Source organism: Cloeon dipterum, chromosome 4 (genome assembly GCF_949628265.1).
Source record: "Cloeon dipterum chromosome 4, ieCloDipt1.1, whole genome shotgun sequence".
NCBI lineage: Eukaryota > Metazoa > Arthropoda > Insecta > Ephemeroptera > Baetidae > Cloeon > Cloeon dipterum.
The window spans coordinates 30,871,113-30,895,001 of record NC_088789.1 but is presented as its reverse complement, the minus strand read 5'-3'; the positions used below and the strand labels follow the sequence as shown (position 1 = coordinate 30,895,001).

Here is a 23,889-nt window from a genome sequence, read left to right as displayed (position 1 = left end):
TGTCAAAAATTTCGGAATGACTAATACGGAAAAAATATATGTAATCAATTTTTGTTAATTTTGAGTTGAAATTAATGCTCTAATTTTCCTAATTTTCAGCATGAGCAAATGATTGAAAACATTCGGCAATCTTTCTTGGATGATTTGAGTGCGATCTCCTGGTTGGACAACAACACTAAAAACCATGCCATGACAAAAGCTAAGGCTGTTAAATATGTTCTTAGTCATAAACCTGAATTATTTCAATTCGATGAAGTTCCACCCGAAAAGTTAAAAGGAAACAAAATCACGGTAGATGCTCTACTTGAACTTCCAACCTCTGTAAATGCTGAATATTATACATGGTTGAATAGCATGTGTAAGTGATTGTATAACCACCTATTTTACAGAGTTATTTACGCTCTAAATTTTCAGTTGTGTCGAGAGCAATGATGAACTATCCATTTTCCAATATGGGCCTTCCGTAATTAAATATTTTTTAAATCTAACGCGTATGCAAATGAGATATAATTGATATGTTTTCAGTGTTTTAGACTATGCGGCAATGGGGACTGTGTTAGCACACGAATTTACTCACGGCTTTGACGATGAGGGTAATTTACAAGGAGTTTGACGATCTATATTTTTAAGCTTGAAATTTCAGGAAGAACGTATGACGAAAGCGGAGATGATAAGGATTGGTGGTCGGACGTAGCAGTAAAGGAATTCGAAAAGCGCGTTGCATGTTTTAAAAAACAGTACGGCCAATTTTACATTACAACTAAAAAGGGGGGAAAGTTACACGTAAGTGAAAACAGAAATTGAAGCTTATTCTCACTAAAAGAGCCAATTTGAAACACAAAATTAACTTACATAGAATCAAAAAAATGTGATCGATTTTCAGCAGCGCTTATATCTGATCAATTTGCAGTTGAATAGTGTAGAAACATTTGACGAGGACATTGCAGACAACGGAGGAGTGAGCCTTTCCTATCGTGCTTACAAGAGGCTTAACGCTAAGAAAGAAAAGTTGAAAGATCTTGAAGAATACACTGACGAACAACTATTTTTTATCGGATATGCAAATGTAGGTCATAGAACGTACAACTTTTAATTCATTGAATTAATTAAATTAATACAATTGACAGTCATTCTGCCGTAGCGAGACAGTTGAATTCACGGAACACACTATCAAAGCTGACGAACACAGCCCTCCTAAATATCGAGTAAACGTTCCACTGTCCAATATGAAAGAATTCGCTGATGCCTTTCAATGCCGCGAAGGAAGTAACATGAACCCAAGAAGAGAAAAATGCAAAATCTGGTAGACTGTTGGTTAAATCATAGAACGATGTAATTTTTTTCTGTTTTTCGTAAATAAAGAGCTTATAATAATCGTTTTCTGGGCAATAACAAAAGAAAAACCATTCTTATCATAACAACGAAACCAGCATTTATTAACCTTCACAAACCTGCATGGTCTTTTACACTTCCCGGCAAAAAAATTGGGTATCCGCGGATATCAGCCTGTTCAAGAAAATATCATCCTGAAGGATATCCAATTTCTTGCCGGGTGCTTAGGGTGTTTAAACTTTTATTTCAAACTTTAAACAATCTGTCTATCGGCCAAAATCAAAACTCTCAATGTCTATTGGAGCAGATCGTGGGCTTTGCGGCCTTCGTGGTCCTTCACGTCAACGTTGATTCCCTCCTGCACGAGCCAATGGAAAAATTCGGTGTTGCTCCACTTGGCGGCAACGTGCAGCGCCGTCCTCCCGGCATTGTCGATCTCCGAGAGCAGACTTGGTTCCTTGGCGAGCAACGCTTTGGCGCTCCTCAGTCTTCCGAGGCAGGCGCAGAAGTGGAGCAGAGTCTCGCCGTCGATTTTCACCTTGGGGTCGGCGCCGAGCTTGCACAGTTCCTCGAAGACGTCCTCGTTGTCCTTGATCAGGGCGGTGTACAGCGGCGTTTCTTTCGAATCGTTGATCGCGTTCAGGTCCAAGTTGAAGGAGCTGAAGTAGCAGACGAGTTTTTGGCCGTTCTTCACCTTGTTCGAGGCGGCAAAGTGCATCACGGAGGAGCCGTGGTCGCTCAGGGCACGGAAGTCGGCGCCCTTGCTCATCAACCACTGGCAGGTAGCCAGGTCGGATTTCTCCGCGGCGAAGTGCAGAACGGTCTCGCCTCTGCTTCCACGCTGCCTGATCATGTCCTCCTCCTTCTTAAGAATGAATTCGGCGCTTTTTAGCTTCTTCAGGCGAATGCAAGAGAACAGCAAGCTCTCGTTTCTGACTGGCGTGGTCAGTTTTGCTCCGAGGTTCACGATTTCTTCGGCAAAACTCAGGTTTTCGTTCAGGAGAGCGACGCAGAGAGGGGTTTCTTGAAACTGATTCTTGGCATTGATGTCTCTCGCCATGGAAACGAGGTACGAGGCGATCTTGTTTCCATGGGCCTTGTTCTTAGCCGCGAAGTGCAACGACGTTTCTGCAGTTCCGGTTTCTTCGCTCAGGTCGCTGGCTCCTTTTTCAACGAGCCACTTGAACATTTTCACGTCAGAATACAGCGCCGCCACGTGCAGGATGCTATGTCCTTGGGCGAGCTTGCGATTGATCATATCAGGTTTCCAGTAGCAGATGAACATGGCGCTCTTCAGCTTGTTCCACCTGACGCAAAAGTGAAGGTAATTCTCCTCGTAGGCCACCAGTCCCAGTTTGGCTCCGCAACGCAGCAACTCTCTGATACATTCAATATTTTCTGCTCCGAGAGCGATGTTCAGGGGAGTCTTGTTCAGGTTGTCTTTCCAATTGACGTTGATCTTCTTCCCAACGAAGAACCGGACGAGTTCCAATCCGAACTTCTGGTTCATGGCAGAGTAGTGCAGGACACCGCGGTTTTTGTCTGCTTCATTCACCACTCTAGGGTCAAGACGAGCCTCTTCAACGAGCCACTTGCACATGTCCACACCAGCATGCAGAGCTGCAATGAAAAGCGTCTCTGTCTTCAGGATGTCCTCGCAGCTCTCGACGATGTTCCAGTCGCTGTGCATCGTCTCGCTCATCTGCTCCCTGTTTTGTTGAAGAACGAACCTGGCGCTGTCCACCTTGTTCAAACGCACGCAGAAGGTGAGGAGGTTGTCTCCGCGGATGCCAATATCCAGGTCAGCCCCCAGTTTGATCAATTCCTTTGCGGCCATGACATTGTTGCATTTCAGGGCAGCGTGGACGGGCGTCTCGATGTGGTTGTTGCGCTCGTCCACGTCCAGTTCTGAAGGGACGAAGTAGCTCAGGTAGCGGATGATCTCCCATCCGTGCTTGATGTTTCTGGCCGCACAGTGCAGGACAGAGTCTCCGTCGATCACGGACAGGAAGTCGACGTTGACATTTTCATCGATCAGCCACAGGAAGGTCTTCAGGTCGGCGAATTCCGCTGCCAGAAGTAGGATGCTCCTGCCCTCAGGGTCAATGGGCCTGATCGTATTGCTGTCATGCTTGCACACCAACATGGCGATCTTCAACTGGTTTTGCTTCACGCAGAACTGCATTAGATGCGCGTCCGCGCCTCGGATGTTGAGCAAATCCTTGACGACGTCAAGGTTGCCCACCCTGATGGCGTAGTGGATGGCTTCCTCGCCGTTCCTGTTCTTTCTGCTCACCGTGACTCCAGGAATGTGTTTTTCCAGGAGAAACTTGGTGATTTCCCTGCCGTGCTTCACGTTGGCGGCCGCGAAGTGCAGCACCGTCGCTCCTGAGTCCGAGATCGCGTTGCCTGGCTCACCTTCTTCCAGCAGCTTGATCACTTCAGCCAGGTTAGACTCGAAAGCAGCTTTGTGGAGAGGGGTGGAACCAGCGGCAACCACTCCCCCGTCGAAACAAGAGCTTGCGTTCGCTCCCATGTCAATAATCTGCGAACGTAAAATGAATTAAAAGTCATTAATAAGTCAGAAGCTTTTAAAACTGTTTGAGTATTATTGTTACTTTGAAAGGCCCCTGAAAGTAATATTTAATCTCTGTCAATTTGTTTTTAAAAGGCACATGAAAAATGAAACAATGTCTTTTGAAGGGATTTTACCGAAAATGGGCACATCAATTACGAAAATATACAATTCTAAAAGCATTTTATATAATTAAAGTAATTTGTTTATACTTAAATAGATATTTTTCTTGTTTAATTGTGAGATATTGCTGGATTTTCGTCCACAAAATGTTTTTAATCATATAATAATTTAAGTATTACTTCATATACTGCAAAGAAGTGCAAACAGCTGGTTGATATAATCGTAAAATTTGTATTCGTTTACTCTTTTTTAAAACTTCTGCAAAGAACTTCCCGTGGGCTATGAGCTCTCTGGGTCCCAGGTCCCAATAATATCGCCGAGTGGATTAACATGTAGCCTGAGTGCACGCAAAGGAGCTTTTGGGCCCAATGTGGCCATCTTTTCGCCTCCCCGCACCGAGGTCTTTAATGGAAACGCCAGACATTTGTCTATAAAGCCCGAGGGAAGGTGTCCAAACCAGCAAGTGGCGAGATTCTAAGCAGCCCGTTGAGCTATTTGAGCATTTCGAGTCACTAAACTAACCACTTTTTGCCATCTCTGACATTGGGTAGATCCTTGAACTGCTCAAATATCTCCCACTGCTTTGACACTCTTGAGAATGCCTTAACAATGCGAGCCAACGGACTAGTTAAATTCTATCCAGATTTAATTCGATAAAATTTGAGGGGAAAATGAATAGTACGTCACTTACCAGATCGTAAAAGGATGAAAGATGTTTAGCGATCAGTACGAAAAAACAGCGGATACGATAATTACGACTACTCATCATACCAGCCCGACAGGCAAGGTTGTAGTGCCGGGTTAAGACGCTTACGCACATTTATAACCCCTTCATTCTGAAAATTAACAATATTGTCAATTAAAATTGACTAATAACAAGGCAAATTACCCGTCTTTGAATTGCCACTACAATTTTTAACAACATGTTTTAATTTTTTGTTTGAACAGATACTGAAAATATATTCACTTCCCTAAATCAGACATAAAAAGGTGTTAATCTCAGAGTAGACTGGGAAAAAATTAGTTAGGCGAAATACAGCGCACGCGAGTCCGGCAAGTTGTATAACTTTCAATTCAGCTTCATTTTCGCGGGATATGCAAAGATGATAAACTTTAATCGCCGTCTAAAATATAACAGATAATTATTTTGCTATTAGCGCAGTAATGAAAGCACGGAGAAATGAAAACTTTTTGAATTTTCCTTAATTTATTCCTAAAATTTGGCAACAAGCAGGACAAAATATGTGAGATTACATTTTTTCTTGAAATTGAAGGTCAAGCAATAAAGAATAAATTTTGTTAGGTGTCTCAAGCATCAATTTTTGATCAAAGAGAAAACGGGAACTTGCGAAATAATACACTATTTTGCAATGCAGTGGATTTTTCCAGAAAAATGTGAGGTTTTGCAAACCGCGCTGTAGTTATACTTAGGGCTGAGGATTTTAGACGGTTGACTATTTTTTTCTGAGCTCCAAATCATAGCGGGGCCATTAAATGAGCACGAATCATGCAATTTTATGCTGTTTGAACCATACTTGAAATCGTCTAAAGCTGTATTTTATTGTTATTTCATGGTTAAAAGTTTTAAAATTCTTTATTAAAATATGAAACGTTAATTAAACCATGTGTGTTTATGAGGATACGCGGCAATAATAATTTCAATAAAGTTACGTAATATTTTTTCTTTTTACGCGTATATGCACATAAATTATTTTCGTCATCATCAGTTAGATTTTCTCATCACACAGTGTGTTTTGTTAATAAATGTAGGGATCTGTAACCCCACATGTTTTGCATATGTTTTTCTTGACAAATAAACGAGCGTTCTAGTGGTGTGCTTAATCTCTTTTGCCTCAAACTTCTTTCTAAATAATAGCGACCACACGGTGAGCAAACTGGAATTTTGCAAATATTCTGACCTACCCTGAGCATCTGAAAGGATTATGAGTGCCCTCCACCCTTAAGTTGCGGTATTTCAATCTCGTCGAAAAAATATAAAAATTGTAGGATCTTAATTAGGGGTGGAGATATTTTCAGGTTGAGATGAGGCCAACGGTGGGTAGTTTTTGAAATTCTATTGGTTCTAACCCGAGTTTTGGAGTTGCAAAAATTACGGTATTTGAAAAATTCCAATTTTCTAACTTTTCTCGCCGTGGAAAAAGGCTAATAAATCGTAGAAATGGTCATTTTCAATTGAATTTTTAACATGGTAAAGCAATTGCAGTGGAAAACAGAAATAAACAAAATCGAACGAAACGTCCAAATTGAAAAAAAATCGACTAAATAAAGTCTAAATTTATTCGAAACCCCATCTTAAAATCGTCAACGTTTTTCTCAAAAATAACCGTCTGTAATTCACAGCCCTAGTTATACTCAATGAACTGCAACGGATATGTCAACAATTTTGAATGAAATAAATAACATTAAAGAAGCTTGTAAGAAGCTATTAACAAACAAGGATGAAGGATATGTGTCGTAAAGAAAATTAGTTTCTAACCGAAAACATTACCAGCCCACATTGTTTTCCGATCGTCAACAACATATTACGAAAATTATGAAAAGACACAACTTATCAAGTTATTGTTTACGAATTACGTCAATAACAATTACATAAAAGCACGTTATAATAGTAGAGGAAGCGGCGCTCTATTTCGTAAAAATATTTAAGCATGTGGTTGCTCCATTTCGTAAATTAAATTTTAGTTCGACAGCAGACTTCGAGCAAGAAGGACCGGATTAAACAGAAACCAAGGTATTTAATTTAAATATTATTTTAAAATTAGAGCAAATTTCTCAATATTTGTGTGCGGGTCAGTTGCTTGCTTATTAAATTTTCTCGACAATGTTATTGAAATGCGAGTTTTTCGTTTTTATTTTCCTTTCAGGGAGAGTTGCACCGATCAAAAAAACATAAAATTTTAAATTTTTCAGGGATGGGTTCGGCGTCAAGTACCATGACTGGTCCAGGGGCCACCTCCTTGCACCTTGCTGCCCTGAACTCGGATCTGAAGGCTGTCAGCAAGCTTGTGAGCAAAAAAGGAAAGGCAACAGACGCCACTGCAAGCTCCGGGGAGTCGTTGCTTCATTTCGCCGCTTGCAACAAGATCCACGGAAGAGAAATAGTCGAATATCTATTATCCACCGACCTGAAGGGAATTGACGTGCGACACAAGGACATTAACGGAGCAGAACCGATTCACTACGCAATATTTGAGGTAAATTTGGAGGTTGCTCAGGAATTGCTGAAGAAACGAGGCGCTGACCTTGAACTCCTGCATCTTTGTATCACATCGAAGAAACTGGAATTTGCAAAATTGATCCACGTGTTTGACAATGAGCTGATCAACTGTCTCGACCCTGAAGGGAATAGTGCTCTCCACTTGGCAGCCGAATTTTCAGACCTGGAAACGTGTCAGTGGCTGATTGGAGAGGGCGTCAAGGTCGACACCTACGGCGTTTCCAGCGGCGACTCCGTTCTGCACTGCGCCGCCAGGAACCAAACGCACGGATGGGAAATTCTTCACTACCTAAAACCCTTCATCCTCTCGGAATTGAACATAAATGGACGCAACAATTCTGACGAAACGCCTCTGCACGCCGCTTTAAAAACCGAAAACATCAGGGCCGCTGAGGAGTTGAAAAAATTAGACGCAGACCTGAAGGTCGAGCTTGACGGAGAGAACCCCCTGGAGTTTTGCGTGACGCAAAATAAATTACAAAGCGCGAAATTCATCGTCAAGCACGACAGACAGCAGATCAAAGATGAGAATGGATGCCGATGCACCATCCATCTAGCCGCGGAAAAGACTGATAAGACTTTTTGCAAGTGGCTGATCAATGAAGAAAAGGTCGATTTATTCAGGACTGACAACAAACACCGCAATGTTCTCCATTACGCGATTTTGAACGAGACACACGGAAAGCAATTGATTCGGCTCTTCCTCAAGAATAAAAATTCGGTAAAATCAGAGCAGTGGCCGAAACTGATGAATGATTCGCGGAATCCTGTTCTAGGAGTCGCTTTAAAAGCAGAAAACATCATAATAGTCAAGGAGTTGCTGCGTTATGGAGCTAAATTGGAAGAAAATAATCTCCTGCACTTCTGCGTTCTTCATAACGCACTGGAAAGCGCCAAATTCGTTCACGAAAAATACCCAAAAATGCTGAAGGAGCGCAACCAAGAGGGTTTGACGGTGTTCCAATCGGCAGTGGCGCATGCCGACGTAAAAATGTGCAAATGGCTAACCGAACTAGGCCTCGGAAAAGAGCCCACGGAAAACACGGCTTTGCATTACGTCTCGAAAAACGAAAAATTCGGAAAAGAAGTAACTGCTTACCTCTACGCTATCGGATTGGACGTAAACGCAACTAACAAATTCGAGGAAACGCCTTTGTACCGAGCCCTGTTGACCTACGAAAACTTCGACGTGGCCGAGACGCTGATGCAGTTCGGCGCCAATTTGAAAGAACAGGTCGGAAACGAGAACATTCTCCTCTCTTGCATTAGAATGCAGAGACACGACTGCGCCAAATTCGTTTTGGAAAAGGACCAGGATTTGATTCGGCAGGCTGGAGCCAGAGGAGAAACTGTCTTGCATTTCGCGGCAGAAAAGTCAGAATTGGAAACGTGCCAGTGGCTCGTGGACAAAGGCGCCGACCCAAAGGCCCTGAGCGAAACTGGATCTTCAGTCGTGCATTTCGCCGCCTCGAATAAGGTGGGCCAAGGCCGGAATCTCGTTTGGTACTTCCATTCTTTGGGTCTGGACATAAACGGGACGAACAATAAGAAGGTAACGCCTCTCCATTGTGCAATTATAAAAGGAAATTACGACGTCGTGGACGAGCTCTGCAGACTCGATGCCGATTTAACGGTGAAAATCGACGGCGAGAATCTCCTGCACTTTTGCGCGCGCCATAAAAGACTTAAAATGGCCAAACTCTTGCTTTCAAAAGACAGGCAGCTTATCAAGGGTGTCGATTCTTTTGGTAATTCGGCGCATCACGTCGCGAAAAAGGTTGGGGATCTCGAGTTTTGCAAGTGGCTCGTCGAGCAAGGCGTCAAGGTCGGCAATGATGCAAAAGACGTTCCAGCACTTCTGCCGAAACCAGAACGACTCGTCTAATTTTGGACCAACGATGTAGATAAGAAGTAATTTTAAAATATAATTAAGTAAAATAAGCAAAATGATTCTGACTTTTTGTTTTCTAATCCATGATCAGTGGATTTTTAATATATCTTATTGTTATCTAATTGAAATAATCAGGCATAAACTTGCTATTACTTTGCCAAATAAAATCTAATTATTGCTAATCAACTTTACATAATAAGTTTTCTGTTACATTTCGTAATTTTGTTATTATCATACTTACGAGAATTGGATAATTTCAAAACAATAAAACATATTATTTCTCGTTTCAAAATGCCGCATTGTTATTCTTTTATATTGTATCTTTGTTATTAAACACTATAGATATAAATAACAAACTTCTTATTGATTGTACGCTGATAAGAATGAAAGCCTTTTACAACAGAAAATGAGTTTATTCAATCTAAAATTAAATCCACAATGGATTATTGTTTACATTAAGTACATAGTATGTTTAAAGAATATAAATTAAATTCAATTTAAATGCAGAGAGGGATAATAAATAAACCATTGACTCTACTTCGCCGGGGATTTAAAAAAAAAATTTCGTACAAAAATTATGTAGAAGATATTGACAAATAAATTTATGGAAATAATACGAAATACTGCATTATATTAACAAATGTTTTATGTTTCATAATATATTAAGAAAATCTGTTACCTAATACCTACTTTCAATAAGAATAAAAAGTCACATTTAAGAAAGAGAAAAAAGAACAAACGTTATCAAAAAAGCAACGATTGCATAAGGCATGTCTTCTTTAATTGAATTTATATTTTGAAGAGGACAATATCTAATTAGCAAATGGTGTAAGTTTCAACGAAATTGAACAAACAGTCTTGGAGTAAAATAGAGTTTCTAGACCATTTCCCTCTCTTCCAATGTAAAATAATCTCAAAGCACGCGAATTTCGGCCCATCAGAACCCGGCCAGTCGAACCCTCTCGGTGAAAGGTGATTTACGGTTTCAACTGTCTGAGGGTGACGGAATTCAAGTCACCAGGTCTACAATGAGAGGTCTGGAAGACCGCAATCTTCTAACGACCTTTGTCAGGGTGCCACTCACTGATATACCGATACCAAAGAGCCACAAATTGAAATTTTTCCAACGCCGCGCTAACCATTAAAATAATATAATAAGATAATTTCATAAAACTATTATTTATATGGAAAATGAAAAATAAATGTCAATAAAGACTTATATAAAAATGAAACGATGATAATTCTAATTCTGGATATTATTTATTTAGTTATTAATCCTCTAATATCATATATTATACATACCAAAATAGTGAAAAGGCACTTGCTAAAACATCGGCAATCAAAAGAGAGCCGAGCCAAACAACGCCTATGCTAAAAACTAAAATAAACACACCTTAAAATTTTGGCCACAGATGAATCTTGAGGTCAGATGAAAAATACTCAATTGCCTCTCTTGAAGTGGCTGATTTAAATTTTTACAGTGCTCGGCAATCCGAAAAAAATATCGATATCAATAATGCGTTAAAAAAGGTAAAAGTCCAAAATCTCGTTCTTCTTTGGCCAATGCCATTTTGGTATGACATCCTCTTAACTGCTGGCTTGCGTCCTTTGCGTACACAATCTCTTAGCGCCCTCCAAAAATTTCTTCTGCATGCAGTAGATCAACAAGTTGTTGGATTGATGTTCCACATTAATATCGGCGCCGATCCCAATCAAGGCCTTGAAAGCATCGAAATTGTGTTGGTCCACAGCCAAATGGAGAGCAGTTTTGCCTTCAATGTCAACTTGATTAATGCACGAGCACAGTTTGGGAGCAGAGTGTGGAATGATATCATCGCCGAAAGGTTTATAGCGCGCTATGAAATAAATAAAGGCAGGTATCAACATTTCAATGAACGGCGCTTCGAGAAGCCCAACCAGCCACTCGCACAGTTCGACGTTGCCAGTCACTGCCGCGCAGATCAAAATGCGTGACGTAATCTCCTCTGGATTTTTTCCGTACGCGAATTTCGCAGCCTCCAATTCATCCATCACTACAGCTTTCTCAAAGAGGGAAAAAGAAATTCCTCCTTTCACCAAACGGCTCTTCATGTCGGCACCGCGACCAACCAACATTTCAACAACTTTCAAGTTTCCATCCGGCATGGCATCAACGAGAACACTGGTCAAATCTTCTCGCTCAAAATCATTCGCAAAAGAAAAAATGAAGTTGGCGATTTTCACGCTAGCTTCTTCGTCGTCATTGATAGCAGCTTTCTTGAGAATATCCAGTCGCAATTCTTTACTTTTGAGTAAATCTCCGCTTTCTATCTGGAGGACCCACTCGAATGTCTCAAAATCTTTTAATAATGCCGCCTTCTTCAATATCTCCTTATCGAACCCGTCACTGTCCTTCACTTTCACCACCGACGAGTCCTGATCGTAAGCGAGTTTCAACAAGTCCGTTTGTTGTGAAGGAATACAATGCGCAAGAAAACTTAACTCGGATCCGTACAAATAGAACAGCTTGGTCGCAAACTTGACGTTTCCCCGTTGCATAGCGACCTCGACTGCATCATTGTATGTCTGATTCTTTCTTTTCATTCTAGCTCCTTTGCCAACAAAGAAATCGATCAGAGCCAAATCGCAGGTTTTGTTCCTGCTTGCGTAGTGGTAGACGTCGTTTCCATCTATATCCCTCACGTTCACATCTCCTCCTTGCTTCACGAGTTCTTGGCATACCTCGACACAGGCGAATTCTGCCGCGTAAAGAATGGCAGGAATGTCACCTCTGTTGCTATTGACGTAAGCCAGCTTTTCAGCAAGAGGCACTTTTGGGTCGAATTCTACTCTTGGAATCTTCTCATTCGACTCAGGGGTTTGATCCACGGGCTGTTTTCCTGCAAAAGGAAAATTCCCTGAGTTCCAATATACTGCATTCAATAAATTGTTTAACTCACGGTCATTGCTCTCTCTTTTGTCGGCGTTTTCTGAATTATCCATTTTTACGGTGACCTGAAAAAGATACGAAATAATTAGTTTAATTACTCATTGGCATAAAATTGAAATATATTCGATATAAGAATGGGACAAAATAAGTTATTTATGATTTTTATAAAACAATCTCTATTGATCGAGGTGAATAAATATAGGTTTTGATGAGATATCACTCAATTTATTTAATTTTGATAAATTTGCTCCAAGCTTTAACACAACTGCAGAAAAACAAATCGTATGCTCTTTGAACGGGAATATCAATAAGGACAAGAAAATGTTTCATACCTGGATATATAGTTGTTTGTAATAGTTTTGAGGAGCGGCTCTGAAAATCGTGCCTTGTTTGTTGAGTAGCTGAATACAGACTAACAACTAACAACTTTTTTCAGTAGGTAAAGCGGTTGACGCTAGCTGAGTACCCTCCAATAAACAGAGCGCAAAATGATTTAAATCTTGGCGCGAAAGACACGCTATGGCTAAAATCACAAACAAAAGTTCTTTAAAAAATCCCCTATAAAAACATTTCTATTTCTTGATGTTATTCTCACCAAAATCAAATGTCAATTAACCGGTTGTAAAAAAAACATGGTGTTCAAAGCCACCAACAGATGGCGCCACCGTAGACTATCGTATTAAAATTAATTTTAAGACTATTCTGCTGCAATTTCAGAATCAATCCAGGCACCTTCATTTAATATGATTTCTTTTGAAGTTCTGAAAACCAAAATCGGTTCAGCCAATCATTGTAGATTCGTCATGAGAAACTATTTTTTGATATCCTAAATTTTTTCCAGTGCTTTTACGGCGAATGGCAGGACTGATTTTGGTTTTCAGCACATCAAAAGAAAGCAAATTTAGTGTAGAATGCACAGTGGCAGGATTATTCGCAAACATATGGATCAGTTCCAAATCACTCGTTTTGTTCTTGCATGCGTAGTGATAGACGTCGTTTCCAATTTCATCCGTCAATTTCACGTCTTCTCCTTGCTCTACGAGTTCCTGGCATACCTTGAAACGGGCGAATTCTGCCGCGTAAAGAATTGCAGGAATGCCACCTCTGTTGCTTTCGACGCAAGCCAGCTTTTGACGTGAAAAGGGAGGACCGAAATTTGCATCACTTGCCATTGCCTATTTTTTAATTTTGAAGTCGTTTTGGCGCTCTACACAGTATTTGGAATGCAAAAATGAAAGAATATTATTCAGTATTAGGAAAAACCCGTAAAAGATTTGTATAAAAATGTACTGATGATGATGATTTTATTGCGCTAATTCTCGATATCAATGCTTTCAGAAAAAGTTCCAGACAAAGAGTTTAGCATTTCATGAATCTCATCTAAAATCACGTTTTGTCTGAAATTGCGGTTGCGTAGAGAATTCAGCCACTTCATTGTTTCAACGTGATCTCTTGAAAAGGCCGACGCCATTTTCAGGTGACATCCTCTCAACTGGCTTCTGTCCTTTGCGTACACGATCTTAGCGCCATTCAAAAATTGTTTCTTTAAGCAGTAGATCAACAAGTTGTAGAATTGACATTGCACTTGTATATCGGCGCCGATCTCGAGCAAGGCATCCAAAACATCGAGATTGTGTTGGTCCACAGCCAAATGGAGAGCAGTTTTGCCTTCTCTATCGACTTGATTAATGTACGAACGCAGTTTGGGAGCAGACTGTGGAATGATTTCATCGCCGAAAGGTTTATAACGCGCTATGAAATACATAAAGGCAGGTATCAAAATTTCAACGAACGGCGCTTCGAGAATCCCAACCAGCCACTCGCACATTTCGACGTTCCTTTTTTCTGCCGCGCAGATCAACATTCGTGACGTAATCTCTTCTTGGTTTTTTTCGTGCGCGAATTTCGCAGCTTCCAATTCATTCTCGTCCACAGCCTTCTCAAAGAGGGAATAAGAAATTCCTTCTCGCCACATACGTACTTTCAGGTCGGCACCGCGATCAACCAACATTTGGACAACTTTCAACTTTCCCCTCGGCATGATATCGGTGAGAAGACGGGTGAAATCTTTTTGATCAAAGTCATTCGCAAAAGAAAAAATGAAGTCGGTGATTTTCACGCCAGCTTCTTCGTTTTCATTGATAGCAGCCTTCTTGAGAATATCCTCTCGAAATTCTTTACTTTTGAGTAAATCTCCGCTGAAATCTCTTTCTATCTGGAGGACCAACTCGAATGTCTCAAAATCTTTGAATGATGCCGCCTGCTTCAATATCTCTTTGTCAAACCCGTCACTGTCCTTCGCTTTCCCCACTGATGGGTTCTGGTCGTAAGCGAGTTTCAACATGTTCGTTGTTACTGAAGGAATGCAATGCCAAAGTAAACTTAGCTTGGTTTCGTACAAACCGAACAGCTTGACTGCAAACTTGACGTTTCCCTTTTGCAGAGCGACCATGACTGCATCATCCTGATTCTCATTCCACCGTTCAATTTCAGCTCCGTTATTTGCGAACAAATCGATCAGCTCCAAATCGCACGTTTTATTCTTACATGCGAAGTGGTAGACGTCGTCTCCATTTACATCCGTCACGTTTACATCTTCTCCTTGCTTCACTAGTTTCTGGCATACCTCGAAACAGGCGAATTCTGCCGCGTAAAGAATGGCAGGAAAATTGTCACCTCTGTTGCTTTCGACGAAAGCCGGCTTTTCTGCAATAAGAGACGTATTTGTGTGTTCGAATTCCACTCTTGGAATCTTCTCTTCTGCCTCGTCCGACGCTGGGGAATCAGCCATTTGTCGTGTTCCTACAAAAGGGAGATTCCCTGAATTCCAATACGGCATAAATACTTCAAAACTCACGGGAATTGTTCATTCTCCTGTCCTCAAAATCTGAATCTTTGTCCATTTTTACGGAATCCTGAGAAAGAGTTCATTAATATATGTAATCTTTTCTAGGATATTGAAAATTTTACAAAAAAAAGTAAAAAAGTAAATTTTAATATATTACAATGTTGTTTTTACATTATGATTTTTTTAATAAAAGATGGAAAAAATATTTGACGTGTATATATATTATTCGATGAATTGAATTAAACTTTGATAATATTTCTCGAGCTCATTGCATATAATACAAAATAAATAGTCGAGAGTTTATGAAGCTGAGGCACCAAAAGTAGAAAGAGATTATTTAATTGCCGAATTCTGAGCTGATTTTGAATTGCTACATACCTTTTAAATTTCGTATCCGGTATCAGGAGCGGCACTGAAAGCTGAGCTGTGTTGTTGAGCGGCTGACTACCAACTAACCTTGATTCAGGTTAGCAGTCTCCTGCCCAACCTTTTAAGTTAAGCGCATTTGATCCGCTAGAGAAGGTTTCTTCAAATCTTGGTGCGAATGGTACGTTCGTTTTTTTATAGCTAGAATTGGAAATTTTCCAGTTTACAACGTTAATGAACGTGCGTAAATTTAAATTTTGGTACTTGTTAATTTTGCCTGTTGTAGTTTTTTTTTTTTTTAAAAATGAGATAACGCTTGTAATAGAAAAAAGCTATAAGGCATTAACGAAAATTTATAAAAGCAAACAGGGCGATAATTAATTTAAAACTAGCGTGATGATAGGTGTCAGTAAAAAATTACACCGTTTTTTTAAATTATAAGAGATATTCAAATGAAGAAAATTTTATTTTTAAAATGCAAAGAAATTTTATAGTATTTGTCAACTTCCTGCACAATTTCCCCTCTAGGAAGCATTGAAAAATGTAGAGAAATTAAACATTTGCTAAGATAGATGATTACTTGAGGCATAAAACCCAATGCAGTTTTGTTTTTCAAAAACTTATGGTTGCAACAAATAAAAAAGATTGTTAATAATTGACAGAGCTCTTATAAAGATTCCAAAGCTCTTGCAATCAGTTACCAGCCCTTTTGCTCTCCAAAAGATTAAAATACTAATTGTTTTTCTCACATGTTTATCTATGTGCGGCATGTGTATTTTGTTCATACGATTAAAATAAGATTGCGGCAATCGGGCAGACAGACGCGGACCGACTCGTTGATAAGCCTCCGTCGTCGCCAAAAAGAAAGATAAAAACACAAATCGTATGCTTAATTTATTGTCTGCTTCTCTTGCAAGCAGTGCTGAATTGGTGCGGAGTCTGCTGCTGCCGCGATGTCGGATAGCTTGGATAAATGGAGAATATTTCAGAAGCTGAGCGTCGAACTGAAGTGGAATATCAGACTTGCGGTCGTATTTAGTAAGCTTTTAATATTATTGATTTTTACAATGCTTGAACTGGTTTATTCAAATAAGAAAAATTGATAATTGTAAGTAACCTCTGATGCTTTAAATTATTAATTAGTTTCCACTGCCCGCAGCCGAATTCGTGGCTTTCGTTTAAAGATAGAGCTTTGAGAATTATTCCTCAGATTTAACATACATCCTTTCTTCTTTGCTATCTAACATTTGAAGGAGGAAGCGCAATTTACGTGACAAAAGATGACGAAGTTTTCGGCTTTGGGGATAACTTAAAAGGATTTCTTGGTACAGGCGACGAGGAACCACGCAAAGAACACACAAAGATTGAACAATTGTGCGGACAAAATATCCAAGGTGAAGCTTAAGGATTGATTATTGAAGTGACTCATAAATACATACGGTATGTTTTGATTTAGGGTTGCAGTTCTCAGACAGAACGTTTTTCGCGGTTTCTGCTTGCGGCTCAGTTTTTGCCTGGGGAGATGGTAAATATGGTCAGCTTGGACTGGGTACGAAACGATACACATTGATCCCCACCAAAATAGAAGGAACTTTGAGTAAAAAAAGAGTTGTGCAGATTGCCTGCAGCTCTGCCCATACTCTAGCTTTAACTTCGGATAGAAAGGTTAAAAACAAGTGTAATTAATATTAACTCAAAATTTCTAATATCACACTATGAAGGTCTTTTCCTTTGGTCGTAACAATGACGGGCAGTTGGGCCTGGGACACAAAAAGACCCAAACTCTCCCAATCGAAGTGGACTTTCCTTCGGCTGGGAAAAATGTGACAGCCATTGCTTGTCTAGCTTACTCATCCATAGCACTCCTAGACTCAGGAGAGGTGAAAATTATATTTATTGATAAAAGTCTTGTTTGTCAGCAGAATCATTTATTCAAAACGTTCTTATATTATGCATATATATATAGAAATATGACTGAAATATGAATTTCGTTATTCCTCAATAATTCGATAATTCATTTTAAAGGTATTGGCTTGGGGGAACAATTCATTTTGCAATTCCGACCCTAGTACTGATGACTTACCGCAGCAAAAAAAACCTTCCCAAGTGCCTGGCTTGGAAGGCATCACAATTACAGGAATTGTATGTGGCCTAGATCATGCCCTCGCCTTGTCCAACGATGGGAACGTCTATTCTTGGGGATGGAACGATTGTGGCCAGCTTGGAAATGGAACCACCGAAATCTCACTCCAACCAACTTTGGTATCTCGAATTGTTGGCAGGTCAGATGAAATAATGAACACCGCAGTGTTGAATGAACGAAAAATTTACTTTACATAAATGTGTACAAATCAATACTTATTTTGTTTTTATATGTTTGGTTTTTGGACAGCATAAGAAACGTAGCTGCTCATTACGATTGTGATTTTAATGCTGCAGTTACGGAAGCAGATGAAGTATACATTTGGGGTGACTTTAATGGTGCGAGTATTTATATCGTATTTATCATTAAACCATATAATTGAAAAATATCCATTACGAATTCAATTTTAAGGCCAAATTATTTTGAGACCGACAGAAACCTCATTCACATCGCTGGATGAGGTTTTTGCGAAACTTCCGATTCCGGTCATGACATTCCGACCATTGCGTCCAAAACTTGCTGAACCGATCATAGAAGAAAAGAATACCGCCAATGAAAGTCCGGAATGGCTCAGGAAATCATTTGATGATTTCGTAAGGAATAATGCATATATATAATTCAAAAAATATATGATAGCGCACTTGCTATACTCGTTGCGGATAGGAAACTGCTGACGTTGTTTTCGTTGTCGAGGGAAAGAAAATCCACGCGCACAAAGCCATTCTGATAATGCGATGCGACGTATTCAGGACGATCTTCCAGGGCGATTGGACAGAGAGCAATGAAAGGTAATTATTTTAACATGTAAATAAAAGTAAAAATTTATTATACCAGTGAGCAAATCATCGAGCATCAAAGCTACGGCGCATTTTATGCCTTTTTGAAATACTTCTACACAGACGACATTGACTTACCGCCAGACTCCGCACTCGGTAAAGGAAATTTAAAGCAAAATATTAATGTTAATTTTCTAATATTTTTAAAAGAGCTTCTTGATTTAGCGCATTTCTACCACCTTCCCGTGCTGCAAGAGAAATGCGGACAATTAGTTAAAAGAGGCGTGACGGTGGAAAACGCAGCCGCGATTCTCGAGAAGGCGATTTACTACGAATCAAAGGTGAAATTGGAAATTAATTTTGAACCAATTTCCTGAATTTAAGTTTAGGATCTTGAGGAGTACGTGTTCCAGTTCTGCTTAGATCACATGACTGGCGTGATTAGCAGTGACGGCTTCAAAAAGTTGGATAAAGATACCGTATCAGAGTTTCTGAAGCGTGCAGCACAGTACGGAGCTTTCAAGAATTGACGATTTTGTTGCTTTTTAATAATTGAAATAAATTCTTCCAAAAATTGAATTGTAGGTTTTTTAACTTTATCCTTAAAATAATTCAATTCAAAGGTATAACATTTGCATATTTATTATTCTGGAACTATTAGCGAACCTCGTCTAATTTGTAGTTTTCATTTAAAACCAAAAAATACTCCAGTGGATGGTGGTGTGGTGAGATTAGATTGATGTTTTTAATCTATGCGAGGCAGAAAAGATTGCAACAAGCTTTAAGCCTGCCGGTGATAATGAGATAAGACTTCAGCCGTCGCAGTAACGTATAGATTTGAATTTTTCTGGCTTATCAACTATGCTGCTATGGCAACGGCGATAGTGACAGAATGAAAATTTATCTGTGTAAAAATATAATTTAAACTCATCAGGAGAAGACCAAACCCTTTTCGATGTCCCCGGCATGAAGGCCGCCACCCAAGAATTGCCGAAAACGGTCCAACTCGCCAGTGGGTGACGTGAAAAGAGAGCGCCTAAATTTGCATCACTTGCCATTTCCTAATTTTTAATTTTGAAGTCGTTTTGGCGCTCTACACAAAATGATTGGAATGCAAAAATGAAAGATAAATATTTAAAAATATTATTCAGTTTTAGGGAAAACACGTAAAAGATTTCTATAAAAATGTACTGATGATGATGATTTTATTGCGCTAATTCTCGATATATACTTTAAAAAAAGTTCCAGACAAAGAGTTTAGCACTTTATGAATCGCATCTAAAATCTTGTTTAGTTTGAATTTGTGGTTGCGCGGAGAGAATTCAGCCAATTCTCTGTTTCAACGCGATCTTTTGAAAAGGCCGACGCCATTTTCGCGTCACATCCTCTCAACTGGCTTCTGTCCTTTGCGTACACGATCTTAGCGCCCTCCAAAAATGTTTTCTTTAAGCAGTAGATCAACAAGTTGTAGAATTGATATTGCACTTCTATATCGGCGCCGATCTCGAGCAAGGCACCTAAAGCACCGAGATTGTGTTGGTCCACAGCCAAATGGAGAGCAGTTTTGCCTTCTCTATCGACTTGATTAATGTACGAACGCAGTTTGGGAGCAGACTGTGGAATGATTTCATCGCCGAAAGGTTTATAACGCGCTATGAAATACATAAAGGCAGGTATCAAAATTTCAATGAACGGCGCTTCGAGAAGCCCAACCAGCCACTCGCACATTTCGACGTTCCTTTTTTCTGCCGCGCAGATCAACATTCGTGACGTAATCTCTTCTGGGTTTTTTTCGTACGCGAATTTTGCAGCCTCCAATTCATTCTCCTCCACAGCCTTCTCAAAGAGGGAATAAGAAATTCCTTCTCGCCACATACGTACTTTCAGGTCGGCACCGCGATCAACCAACATTTGGACAACTTTCAACTTTGCCCCCGGCATGATATCGGTGAGAAGACGGGTGAAATCTTTTTGCTCAAAGTCATTCGCAAAAGAAAAAATGAAGTCGGTGATTTTCACGCTAGCTTCTTCGTTGTCATTGATAGCAGCCTTCTTGAGAATATCCTCTCGAAATTCTTTACTTTTGAGTAAATCTCCGCTGAAATCTCTTTCTATCTGGAGGACCAACTCGAATGTTTCAAAATCTTTGAATAATGCCGCCTGCTTCAATATCTCTTTGTCGAATCCGTCACTGTTCTTCACTTTCACCACTGACGGGTCCTGGTCGTAAGCGAGTTTCAACATGTTCGTTGTTTGTGAAGGAATGCAATACCAAAGTAAACTTCGCTCGGTTCCGTACAAACCGAACAGCTTGACTGCAAACTTGACGTTTCCCTGTTGCAGAGCGTCCATGACTGCATCATCCTGATTCTCATTCAACCGTTCAATATCAGCTCCGTTATTTGCAAACAAATCGATCAGCTCCAAATCGCACGTTTTATTCTTACATGCGTAGTGATAAACGTCGTTTCCAATTTTATCCGTCACATTCACGTCTTCTCCTTGCTTTACGAGTTCCTGGCATACCTCGAAACAGGCGAATTCTGCCGCGTAAAGAATGGCAGGAATGTCGCCTCTGTTGCTTTTGACGTAAGCCAGCTTTTCAGCAAGAGGCACTTTTGGGTCGAATTCCCCTCTTGGAATCTTCTCTTTCTTCTCATTCGACTCAGGGGATTGATCCACGGGCTGTTTTCCTGCAAAAGGAAAATTCCCAGCATTCCAATACTGCATTCAATAAATTGTTTAACTCACGGTCATTGCTCTCTCTTTTGTCAGCATTTTCTGAATTATCCATTTTTCGGTGACGTCTGAAAATATTAAAATAATTTGGCATGAATTTGAAATATAATCGTTATAGCAAAAGGTTGAAATTTTATATGGAAATGGGAATTAATAAGATAATGATTCATATACCTTAAATCTATCGATAGGAGGCGGAAAGAAAGATTTTGACCAGAATTAATTATTTTATTTTATTTTACTACGTGTTCCTTTTAGTTAGCTAAACTTTACAGGAAGAAAACGGTATATATGCTCTTTTATCGGAAACATAAAAAGAATAAAATAAGGAAAACGTTTCATACCTGGATGTAAAGTAGTAAAATATGTAGTGTTAAGTGGGAATCTACAAACTGTGCCTTGTTTGTTGAGTTGCTGAATACAGACTAACCACTTTTTCATGTTAGAAAACACCGGTAGATGCCAGCTCAATACCCTTATTTTGATTAACCATCACAAAAATGACTTAGATCTTGGTGCGAAAAACAATTGATAGCTAAAATCTCAGTAAAAGTATGAAACTTGATAAACAACACATAAAATGTTATATTTCCAACTATTATTCTCACTAAAATCACATTAAGAGGGCAACACCCGTCATTATAAATTAAATAAAAAACTTTTAACTTAACTTAAATACGTACACTAAGCATGGATTTATTAATGAAGAAACCTTTACTTTCGATCTTTAATGTATTAAAACCCGTTTTCCATATTTTAATTTTGTGGGCGTTTTAACGCTCTCCACAAAAATAGAAAAGCTAAAATGAAATACGCTTCAAAAATTATTTATCATGTAGTTTAAGGAAACAAAAAAAATTGTATGAGATAACGGTACGATGCATGCTTTTATTGTGCTAATTCTATATACAAATGAGTTGAAAAAAGTTCTAGACTACGAGTTTAAGAAACACGAATCACATCCAAAATGTCATTTTCTTTAGCTTCACGTGTGAGAGAAAACCTTGATCAGATCTTAGGAATCGCTAAATGTTCACAGAATTAAGCAACTTCTGAATTTCTTAGTTCTCGGTTACGTTGGCATTGGATTCATTATTCAAAGCATTAATGTGCGCGTGCAGTTTGGGTGCAGAGTGAGCAATAATTTCATCGCTATAGGAATGGTTCTCCGCAATTGATTTTACAAAATGGCGTATCAAATTCTGACGACCTTGCTCTTCGAGAAGTCCAACCAGCCACTCGCACATTTCGACGTTCCTTTTTTCTGCCGCGCAGATCAACATTCGTGACGTAATCTCTTCTGGGTTCTTTTGGTATACGAATTTTGCAGCCTCCAATTCATTCTCCTCCACAGCCTTCTCAAAGAGGGAATAAGAAATTCCTTCTCGCCACATACGTACTTTCAGGTCGGCACCGCGATCAACCAACATTTGGACAACTTTCAACTTTCCCCACGGCATGACTTCAGTGAGAACACAGGTCAAATCTTCTTTATCGTAGTCATTGGCGAAAGAATTGAACACGTGATTGGCGATTGCCTCGCCATCTTCTTCGTTGTCATTGGCAGCAGCGTGTTTGATAATTTCCAGTCTCCATTCTTTACTTTCAACTAAGCTGCCAGCCATCTCTAGAATCCACATGAATGACTCAAAATTTAGGTTCATTGCTGCCTCCCAAGCAATTTCCTGGTCGTATTCGTCCCTTTCCTTCACTTTGACCACCGACGGGTCCTGCTCAAAAGCGAATTTCAACAGATCCAGTGGCTGTGAATTAACTATGCAATACGAAAGAAAGCTTTTGTCGGAGTTGTACAAATCGAACAGCTTGTTCGCAAACTTGAAGTTCCTCAGTTTTGCAGAGAGACCAAGACTGCATCCGCATGATTCTCAATAAACCGTCTCGTTTCAGCTCCGTTATTCGCAAACAAATCGATCAGTTCCAAATCGCACGTTTTATTCTTACATGCGTAGTGGTAGACGTCGTTTCCAATTTTATCCGTCACATTCACGTCTTCTCCTTGCTTTACGAGTGCCTGGCATTCCTCGAAACAGGCGAATTCAGCTGCGTAAAGAATGGCAGGAATGCCGCCTCTGTTGCTTTTGACGCTCTCCAGCTTTTCAGCAATGACAGACTTAGTTGTTGGCTCGAATTCCACTCTTGGAATCTTCTCTTCTGCCTCGTCCGACGCTGGGGAATCAGCCATTTGTCGTTTTCCTACAAAAGGGAGATTCCCTGAATTCCAATACGGCATAAATACTTCAAAACTCACGGGAATTGTTCATTCTCCTGTCCTCAAAATCTGAATCTTTGTCCATTTTTACGGAATCCTGAGAAAGAGTTCATTAATATATGTAATCATTTCTAGGATATTGGAAATTTTACAAAAAAAGTCAAAAAGTTAATTTTAATATATTACAATGTTGTTTTTACATTATGATTTTTTTTAAATAAAAGATGGAAAAAATTTTTGACGTGTATATATATTATTCGATGAATTGAATTAAACTTTTATAATATTTCTCGAGCTCATTGCATAATACAAAATAAATATTCGAGAGTTTATGAAGCTGAGGCACCAAGCAGAAAGAGATAATTTAATTGCCGAATTCTGAGCTGATTTTGAATTGCTATCCATACCTTTTAAATTTCGTATCCGGTATCAGGAGCGGCACTGAAAGCTGCGTGCTGTTTGTTGAGCGGCTGACAACAGAATAACCTAAGGAGAGTAAAGGTAGGAGATGCGAATAAACAGCCAGAGTCACCATAAGAGGGGAAGGGGTGGGGGTGAACGTCGCTTGTTCGCTGGTTGTTCGCCCCCACTCCTTCCCCTCTTATGGTGACTCTGTCTGTTTATTCGCATCTCCTACCTTTACCCTCCTTAGAATAACCTTGATTTTAGGAGAGTAAAGGTAGGAGATGCGAAACAGCG

General features: G+C 39.7%; 6 protein-coding genes across 6 annotated transcripts; 3 read left to right on the top strand and 3 right to left on the bottom strand.

Annotated features, from left to right (window-relative positions):
• Nucleotides 1-544: 544 nt before the first annotated feature.
• LOC135943781 (membrane metallo-endopeptidase-like 1) lies at nt 545-1,307 on the top strand. Its single transcript, XM_065490443.1, has 4 exons — nt 545-593; nt 644-696; nt 911-1,066; nt 1,128-1,307. The coding sequence occupies exons 1-4, from the start codon at nt 545-547 to the stop codon at nt 1,305-1,307; spliced, it is 438 nt and encodes a 145-aa protein (XP_065346515.1).
• A 320-nt stretch (nt 1,308-1,627) lies between these two features.
• LOC135943780 (serine/threonine-protein phosphatase 6 regulatory ankyrin repeat subunit B-like) lies at nt 1,628-3,868 on the bottom strand. Its single transcript, XM_065490442.1, has one exon. It carries the CDS (start codon nt 3,866-3,868, stop codon nt 1,628-1,630), a length of 2,241 nt encoding a protein of 746 aa, XP_065346514.1.
• A 3,116-nt stretch (nt 3,869-6,984) lies between these two features.
• On the top strand, nt 6,985-9,153 carry LOC135943778 (putative ankyrin repeat protein RF_0381). The gene has a single exon (XM_065490441.1). It carries the CDS (start codon nt 6,985-6,987, stop codon nt 9,151-9,153), a length of 2,169 nt encoding a protein of 722 aa, XP_065346513.1.
• A 1,593-nt stretch (nt 9,154-10,746) lies between these two features.
• On the bottom strand, nt 10,747-14,991 carry LOC135943777 (uncharacterized). The gene is made up of 4 exons (XM_065490440.1): nt 14,946-14,991; nt 13,533-14,890; nt 12,099-12,153; nt 10,747-12,038 (listed from the first exon to the last, which is right to left on the bottom strand). The coding sequence occupies exons 1-4, from the start codon at nt 14,989-14,991 to the stop codon at nt 10,747-10,749; spliced, it is 2,751 nt and encodes a 916-aa protein (XP_065346512.1).
• Nucleotides 14,992-17,933: 2,942 nt separating this feature from the next.
• On the top strand, nt 17,934-18,751 carry LOC135943776 (RCC1 and BTB domain-containing protein 1-like). Its single transcript, XM_065490439.1, has 5 exons — nt 17,934-18,038; nt 18,109-18,233; nt 18,280-18,377; nt 18,432-18,562; nt 18,611-18,751. Exons 1-5 carry the CDS (start codon nt 17,934-17,936, stop codon nt 18,749-18,751), a joined length of 600 nt encoding a protein of 199 aa, XP_065346511.1.
• A 760-nt stretch (nt 18,752-19,511) lies between these two features.
• LOC135943775 (uncharacterized) lies at nt 19,512-23,275 on the bottom strand. The gene is made up of 5 exons (XM_065490438.1): nt 23,230-23,275; nt 22,923-23,174; nt 22,361-22,734; nt 22,168-22,315; nt 19,512-20,914 (listed from the first exon to the last, which is right to left on the bottom strand). The coding sequence occupies exons 1-5, from the start codon at nt 23,273-23,275 to the stop codon at nt 19,512-19,514; spliced, it is 2,223 nt and encodes a 740-aa protein (XP_065346510.1).
• Nucleotides 23,276-23,889: the final 614 nt, after the last annotated feature.

What these genes read in the sequence shown, in the direction of transcription:
- LOC135943781 (XM_065490443.1), top strand. Translation starts at nt 545, where the DNA reads ATGGGGACTGTGTTAGCACACGAATTTACTCACGGCTTTGACGATGAG. An exon ending in ATTGGTGGTCGGACGTAGCA is followed by an intron (nt 697 to 910) that starts GTAAAGGAATTC and finishes ATCAATTTGCAG; the next exon opens with TTGAATAGTGTAGAAACATT. An exon ending in TTTTTATCGGATATGCAAAT is followed by an intron (nt 1,067 to 1,127) that starts GTAGGTCATAGA and finishes TACAATTGACAG; the next exon opens with TCATTCTGCCGTAGCGAGAC.
- LOC135943780 (XM_065490442.1), bottom strand. Translation starts at nt 3,868, where the DNA reads ATGGGAGCGAACGCAAGCTCTTGTTTCGACGGGGGAGTGGTTGCCGCT.
- LOC135943778 (XM_065490441.1), top strand. Translation starts at nt 6,985, where the DNA reads ATGACTGGTCCAGGGGCCACCTCCTTGCACCTTGCTGCCCTGAACTCG.
- LOC135943777 (XM_065490440.1), bottom strand. Translation starts at nt 14,991, where the DNA reads ATGGACAAAGATTCAGATTTTGAGGACAGGAGAATGAACAATTCCC. An exon ending in CGGCCTTTTCAAGAGATCAC is followed by an intron (nt 12,154 to 13,532) that starts GTTGAAACAATG and finishes TATCTTTTTCAG; the next exon opens with GTCACCGTAAAAATGGATAA. An exon ending in CAAAAGAGAGAGCAATGACC is followed by an intron (nt 12,039 to 12,098) that starts GTGAGTTAAACA and finishes TTCCTTTTGCAG; the next exon opens with GAAAACAGCCCGTGGATCAA.
- LOC135943776 (XM_065490439.1), top strand. Translation starts at nt 17,934, where the DNA reads ATGACATTCCGACCATTGCGTCCAAAACTTGCTGAACCGATCATAGAA. An exon ending in TGGACAGAGAGCAATGAAAG is followed by an intron (nt 18,234 to 18,279) that starts GTAATTATTTTA and finishes TTATTATACCAG; the next exon opens with TGAGCAAATCATCGAGCATC. An exon ending in CGATTTACTACGAATCAAAG is followed by an intron (nt 18,563 to 18,610) that starts GTGAAATTGGAA and finishes ATTTAAGTTTAG; the next exon opens with GATCTTGAGGAGTACGTGTT.
- LOC135943775 (XM_065490438.1), bottom strand. Translation starts at nt 23,275, where the DNA reads ATGGACAAAGATTCAGATTTTGAGGACAGGAGAATGAACAATTCCC. An exon ending in CAGGAGAATGAACAATTCCC is followed by an intron (nt 23,175 to 23,229) that starts GTGAGTTTTGAA and finishes TCCCTTTTGTAG; the next exon opens with GAAAACGACAAATGGCTGAT. An exon ending in ATCGCGGTGCCGACCTGAAA is followed by an intron (nt 22,316 to 22,360) that starts GTACGTATGTGG and finishes CTCTTTGAGAAG; the next exon opens with GCTGTGGAGGAGAATGAATT.